We start from the raw sequence: 7500 nt of genomic DNA, 5'->3' as shown, positions 1-7500 counted from the left end.
CTTCGTAAAGAAAGCTTTGGTTTTGTCAACTCATTAAAAATTATGTTTATGTAAAGCAAAGCGATTAAAACTTAGAGAAAGGTGCACAGACGGGGCTCTCTCTCTCTCTCTCTCTCTCTCTCTCTCTCTCTCTCTCTCTCTCTCTCTCTCTCTCTCTAAGTCCCCCTCTGGGGAGGGGACCATAAATGTCCCCAGGTCGGACTGCCCCTCTGCTGTCGACCTTGGGTGTCTTGACACTTCATCTAATACTTTCACTATCAATTTCTGCAACATTCGTGGCCTTCGTTCTAATTTTCAATCTGTGGAACACCACCTCTCCTCTACTAAACCTCATCTTCTCTTCCTAACCGAAACACAGTTGTCTGTGACTACTGACAGCAGCCCTTTTCTGTTCCCTCCTACTTGCTCTATCCTCATTTTCAATCCAAAGCTGGATGTTGCGCATACGTGCGTAACGACACCACTTGCTCTCGTGCCCACAATCTTGAATCTTCAGAATTTTCTACCATCTGGCTAAGACTTCAATGTCACTCTCTAACTAAATTCATCTGTGCTGTATACCTCTCACCTAATTCCTCTGACTATGTAAAATTCTTTGACTATTTGACTTCCAAGGTGGAGCACATCTTATCTCACTTTCCTTTTGCTGAGATCTCCATTTTAGGGATTTCAATGTTCACCACCAGCTTTGGCTTTCATCTTCTTTCACTGACCAACCTGGTGAACAAACCTTCAACTTTGCTATCCTTCATGACCTAGAGCAGCTAGTGCAGTTCCCTACCCGTATTCCTGACCGCCTTGGAGACACGCCCAACATTCTTGATCTTTTCCTAACCTCCAACCCTTCTGCTTACTCTGTTAAACTTTCCTCTCCGTTGGGCTCCTCCGACCACAATCTAATTTCCGTTACCTGTTCTATCACTCCAGTGCAGCCTCAGGACCCGCCTAAGCGGAGGTGCTTCTGGCATTTTAACTCTGCTAAGTGGGAGGAACTAAGGCAGTACTATTCTGATTTCCTTGGGATGATTATTGTTTTCATGTCAGAGATCCTTCTCTTTGTGCCGAGCGCATAACAGAGGTGATTATCTCTGGCATGGAGCTATACATTCCTCATACTTTCTCTAACCCTAAAGCTAAAAAGCCTTGGTTTAACTCTGCTTGTTCTCGTGCTGTCAATGATAGAGAGGCGGCTCACAAACGGTTCCGTAGCCATCCAACTGCTGAAACTCATGCCCTATATATTTCTGCCCGTAATCATGCCAAATCTATTCTCCAACTTACTAAAAACTCTTTCATCAATAGAAAATGTCAAAGTCTTTCCAATTCTAACTCCTCTCGAGATTTCTGGCATCTAGCCAATAATATCTCTAACAACTTTACTTCTTCGTCTTTCCCTCCTTTACTTCATCCAGATGGCTCTACAGCTGTCTCTTCTTTTCTAAAGCTGAACTCTTCGCTCAAACCTTTGCTACCAACTCAACTTTGGATGATTCTGGGCATATTCCTCCTACTCCTCCACCCTCTGACTACTTCATCCCTAAAATTAAAATTCTTTATAAAGACGTTTTCCTGGCCCTCTCTGGCCTTGATTCTCGGAAGGCTTACGGTCCGGATGGAGTCCCTCCTGTTGTTCTCAAAAACTGTGCTTCCGAACTCGCTCACTGCCTGGTCAAACTCTTTCATCTGTGTCTCTCTACTTCTATTTATCCTTCTTGCTGGAAGTTTGCTCACATTCAACCTGTCCCTAAAAAAGGTGACCACTCCAATCCTTCTAACTACCGCCCTATAGCTTTGATTTCCTGCCTTTCTAAAGCCTTTGAGTCTATCCTTAATAGGAAGATAATGAGGCATCTATCAGCTCACAACCTTCTCTCTGATTGCCAGTATGGTTTCCGTAAAGGCAGATCTACTGGTGATCTTCTTACTTTCCTAACTGAATCTTGGTCATCCTCTTTTAGGGACTTCGGTGAAACCTTTGCTGTCGGCCTTGACATATCGAAAGCCTTCGATAGAGTCTGGCACAAATCTTTAATTTCTAAACTACCCTCCTACGGATTCTATCCTTCTCTCTGTACCTTCATCTCCAGTTTCCTTTCCGATCGTTCTATTGCTGCTGTAGTAGACGGTCACTGTTCTTCCCTAAAACTATCAACAGTGGTGTTCCACAGGGTTCTGTCCTATCACCCACTCTCTTTCTATTATTCATCAATGATCTCCTAAATCTGACTCAATGCCCTATCCACTCCTATGCTGATGATACCACCTTGCATTATTCAACAGCGTTCAACAGACGCCCAACCCAACAACAATTAAATGACTCAAGGCGAGATGCTATAGGACGCCTAACTTCTGATCTTTCACTTGTTTCTGATTGGGGCAGAGAAAACCTGGTTTTGTTCAATGCCTCAAAAACTCAATTTCTACAACTATCTACTCGACATAACCTTCCAGACAACTATCCTCTCTTCTTCAATAACACTCAACTTCCCTCTCCTCTACATTAAACACACTCGGTCTATCCTTCACTAAAAATCTAAACTGGAAATTTCACATCTCTACTCTTGCTAAATCAGCTTCCAAGAAGTTAGGTGTCCTGTGGCGTCTTCGTCCATTTTCTCTCCCTCCCAGCTGCTTGCTCTGTACAAGGGCCTTATCCGCCCGTGTATGGAGTATGGCTCTCATGTCTGGGGGATCCACACACAGCTTTACTAAACAAGGTGGAATCTAAAGCTTTTCGTCTTATCAACTCTTCTCCTCTAACTGACTGTCTTGATTCTTTAAGTCACCGCCGCAATGTTGCATCTTTATCTGTCTTCTACCGCTGTTTTCATGCTGTCTGCTCTTCTGAACTTGCTAACTGCATGCCTTCCCCCCTCCTGCGGCCTCGCTGCACAAGACTCTCTACTTCTTCTCATCCCTATTCTGTCCATCTTCCTAATGCAAGAGTTAACCAGTATCTTCACTCCTTCATTCCCTACACTGGTAAACTCTGGAACTCTCTACCTGTGTCTGTATTTCCACCTGCCTATGACTTAAACTCTTTCAAAAGAGGAGTGTCAAGACACCTCTTACGTTAACTGGACCCTCCTTTTAGATTTTTTTGTTTTTTCTCTACTTTCCTCTTAACAGGGCCTGGCAACCAGCGGGATTTTTTTTTTCACTTTGTTTTCCCTTGGCCAGTGCCCTTGTAATGTAAAAAAAAAAAAAAAAAAAAAAGTCATTCATTTCATTCTCTGTTCTAATTTAAGTTGTTTTTCATTCTTGGTTTTTCTATTTTTAACATGTGTTGTGATTCATTCTTCACTGGAAGCTTCTATTCTTAGCTCTTCATCACGACTCTCTCTCTCTCTCTCTCTCTCTCTCTCTCTCTCTCTCTCTCTCTCTCTCTCTCTCTCTCCAATGTATTAAAGGTGTATTTGGGTGTATTTGTGTGTGTGTGTGTGTGTGTGTGTGTGTGTGTGTGTGTTTTGTTGTTGTTTTTCTTCTTCGTCTTCTTTTTCTTCTTCTTTTGCATTGTCTTGGGCTACGGTGGTGGTTGTGGTGGTGGTGGTGGTGGTGGTGTCTGTCATAATAGTGATAGTGGTGATGGCAAAGAATGTAATGCTGGTAATGATGTTGGTGATGGTAAGTGTTGCTTTCATAATGGTAATGGTGATGCCGGTGATAGTGGTGGTGGCGTGACTTCTTGTAATTGTAACGATGATGGTGATGGTGATAGTAGTGGTGGTGGTGGTGAAGGCGACGCATTTATCTCCATCACCACTTCATTACCACATTTCTTTGTAATTTTGGTGGTGATAGCTGTGTCTAGTGGTGGTGATGATGATGGTGAGGATGTATTCACCACCACCACTGAAATCATCACTATCACCATTCAATATGATAAGTAATAGTATCTTTCCTTCTTCTTTGTCTTCTTTATCATCATCATCATCATCATCATCTTCATCTTCTGCTTCTTCTTCTTCTTCTTCTTCTTTCCACATTTGCGAGAAACACCAGTCTGCCTTCTCCTCCTCTCTCACCTCCACCTGTCCTCTTCCTCCACCCATATCCATTCACCTCCTGTCACCTCCACCCACACCCATCCTTTCCCTTTATCTGTGTGCCTCTCTTCCACTTATTCTCATCCTTCCTCTTTCTCTGCCACCTTCTTTCGCTATCTTAATCATACATCCTCTTTTTTTATTCGCGTTTATACTTCTATTTTTTTCATCCACATCTTCTTTATCTATCATCCATTTTTATCCTTATTCATTTGTCTTCCATCCACTTTTCTCATACATATCCACTCGTCTTGGTCATTTTCTCCATCCACTCATATTGACATCCTCACCCCCCAAAAATCCACCTACTTAGCAATCCACACACTCCCTCCACCTCCAGCTACCCCACTCCCTCACTTCCACCCTCCTTTCCACATTCCACAACCACATCAGGCATTTAAACTCCGAAATCCACCTACGCATCGATCCACACACACTCTACCTCATCCTCCACCTGTTCTTCCTTTACCTCCTACCTCTCCACCCACTCCGCCTACGCTCGGCTCTCTCCTGCGCCCCTCCATCCAAGGCGGCGCGGGGACGGGCGGGCAGGCAGCGGGCGGCATCTGAATGGACTCTTTCATGCCTAGCCAAGACGGGCCCCTGGGTGTGAAACAAGTGGAAGGAATGGTGCGGTGTAGGCTGAGGTGTCTTGAGTGTTGTTGGGGTGCTTGTTGAGGTGTGTTTGGGATGTTGGGTCGTCATGCAGTGAAGTGTTGTAGCTGGAGACAGATTAGGCATGTTTATTGTGAAGGCATTCAAGGCGGAATGATAGAAAACGGTGTGTGTGTGTGTGTGTGTGTACGTGTGTGTATGTGAGAGCGAGCACCCTCCTTCCTTCTCCGGCAGCGCTCTTTCACTGCCAGACGTGTGACTAAATTCTTACTTTCCACTGCTGTATTTGTGTAGTGGGATCAATTTTTGCTGGTGAATATTTGATCGGATTCGTTGTGTTTTATTAAAGATTGAATGGAAGGGCTCATGGTGTCCTGTGCTGGTCTGCCTTGATGGCGGCGAGGATGCACGACAGTTTAGGCGAGTCTAACAGGTTTGTAGTTTCACGGGTAAACAAGCTTCAGTGTTGCCTTGACTTAGAAGGTGGGGTGGTGTTGCGCTGTGGCCTCGTCAAAGTACCTGGAGTTTGTACGTTTTGTCCAGGCATCGAGTGTTACTTAGGCTCGAGTGTGACCTCCTGGCGGCCTATGAATGTTGAGCGCGCGGGTGACCACAACAGTGAAAGTGTGAGTGAATTACAGGGATAAATATTTGCCTCCGAGTTCAAATCTCTTTTTGGGGTGAGCCCGACGTGCTTTCGAGGCTCGCCAGGTGAAGAGGCCCGAGTGATGGCCGCGTGAGGAGCGCCGCCCTGGATTTACCTTCGCTCCTCGTCGCCTTGCCCTGGACGATGTGACGGCGGCTCGAGGGGGTGACCTGCGCCGCCGTCGCCGTCGCCTTCACACGGCGCCGTAACTCTTGTCTCGGGACGTGGATCTATGTGGCGGTGACGCAGCCATGTGGAGGAGCAACAGCCACGACGATGTGCTGGACGCCAAGCCTCGCTACAAACGGTGAGCAACTTGCAAATGTTACCTGACCTGACCGCCATTACCTTTACTCCGGGGAAATACTGTCCTGCTGGCGTTGGTGGTGGTGGTGGTGGTGGAGTGTCGGGTTATGAGTCAGCAGGGCAGGGGTAGGGAGGCAGGTGGAGGGTGTGAGGTAAGACGAGTGGGGAAGAAGTGGAGGAAGGGGTGGCAGGTAGGGTGTGTTTGTTAACTAGACGGGGAGGAAGGGAAGGCAGGGCAGAGTCGGGCTGGGGTGAGGTCGACACGGCAAGAACAGGTAGTAGGTAGACAGGCGATGGGGGAGAGGAGAGTGGGGAGGAATGGGATGAGGGGGAGTACACGGTGCGCGCGTCTCACCTCTCTCTCCCTCACCTCTTCCTCTCACTCGCCCGCCCTTCCACCCACCCGTAGATCCTTTTCCTATTCCTTTTTATTATTTTTCCTTTGTACTTAACGTGTGTGTGTGTGTGTGACAGTTAATACCTTCCCTTTCTTTTCCTCCCTTGTCAGTCCTTGCCGTGAAGTGTGGCCCCCGTGACAGTGCCGGAAAAAAGGGCCACTTCACAGCTATAACTTGCTTGGGGTGAGAAAGAGAGGGGGGAGGCAGGCACCGACTCATGCCCTCTTACTCTTCTCCCCCAACTCTCACCTCGCCGCCCTCAGGTTATATTGTTAATTAAAGGGAGGAGGGAGGCAGGTGCTGCGATAGAAGATAAATAAAAATAAAAGTAAAATAAAATGATGCAGCGTCACTTTCAAAGTCATATTGAAGTTTGATGGAAAGTTTTATTGGAGGAGAAAATAGTGGACAGTTAAGTTTGGATGTTGTTGTTGCTTAGTTGTATACGTAGTAGTCATTTAAAAGGTTGATTTATTTAGTTATTCTCTGCAAAGGAAGCTGCTCAAGGACGCAAATTGTGAAAAAATAGTCTCACTCGCTCTCGGAAAAAAAAACATAATAAATAGAATAAATAGATACGAGAAAATCCAAGTAAGGTCGTGCACAGTTGTCAGGTCGTACGTAGGTGTTCGCTGTGTGTGTGGGTCGTCTTTGCTCATTCCTAGCGTAAACTGGTGCCAAGTGTCGACACCGGCGTGAGGTCAGTCAGGTGAACTCAGGTGTGCTGTGACGCTCGCCCTCACCCCCCCCCCTCATCTGTCGCTTCCAGGAAGATCTCACGCACTCCGGTCATGGCCGCTCGAGTGTGTGTGTGTGTGTGTGTGTGTGTGACTGTGAGTAAATATGTGAATAAGTAGTCAAGAAGTCAGAAAATGAAAGTTAGTGTGAATAATTGAATGAGTAACTCAGTCAGTGAGTCATTGAGAGAGTAAGTCCGTGAGTGAAAGAGGAAGGGTGATAGAAAGTTTGGTTTGTATAAGTGTGTGTGTGTGTGTGTGTGTGTGTGTGTGTGTGTGTGTGTAGTAAGGAATTGAATGAATTGGTTAGTTAGCCAGTCAGGGAGTCAAGTGAGAAAGAAAAAGATGGAGGGGAGATAGAAAAGTTAGTGTGTGTTTCCCGGGAAGGCGGAAAAAAAGCCCACAATACACAGGGAAAACCAGAGAATAGTGGAGAGGAAATATAGGGAAGAATCAAAACGACCCATTCCATCTTATCAGTGAAAAGTATCAATGAGTGAATTTGTTATAGTAGTAGCTAGTATTAACACATATTATGACATTGCTTTACCTTCTGTCGCCATAATGAACGCTCGCATCTCATTTTCTTTATTATTCGTCCTTCCTTCTTTGCCTCCTCGCTTTCTTTACTGCAAATACGACACGAGGCATCCACAGCCACCACAACGACACAGCCGCACCTTCCTACCTCGTCAAAACACACGTGCTATTAATAGAAAGGAAAAACTAACATGACATGAGAAAGACGTGAG

The 7500-nt window shown here is 45.8% G+C and overlaps 1 protein-coding gene across 14 annotated transcripts in view; it reads left to right on the top strand.

Annotated features, from left to right (window-relative positions):
* LOC123499249 (rap guanine nucleotide exchange factor 2-like) overlaps positions 1-7500 on the top strand; it is a 269844-nt gene that overhangs the window by 33558 nt on the left and 228786 nt on the right. For 2 of the 14 annotated variants that reach the window (XM_045247036.1, XM_045247035.1), the window contains exon 1: positions 5114-5614. The exons of 11 other annotated variants lie outside the window; for them this stretch is intronic. In XM_045247036.1, the coding sequence (XP_045102971.1) occupies positions 5559-5614 (56 nt within the window). In that variant the 5' untranslated portion in view covers positions 5114-5558. Of the gene's footprint in view, positions 1-5113; positions 5615-7500 lie in introns of those variants that run through there. One more of the 14 variants, XM_045247037.1, reaches the window with a different exon arrangement.

Source organism: Portunus trituberculatus, chromosome 49 (genome assembly GCF_017591435.1).
Source record: "Portunus trituberculatus isolate SZX2019 chromosome 49, ASM1759143v1, whole genome shotgun sequence".
Lineage (NCBI taxonomy): Eukaryota > Metazoa > Arthropoda > Malacostraca > Decapoda > Portunidae > Portunus > Portunus trituberculatus.
Note: the sequence above shows the minus strand (reverse complement) of the source record. Positions and strands in the feature narration are given on the sequence as shown.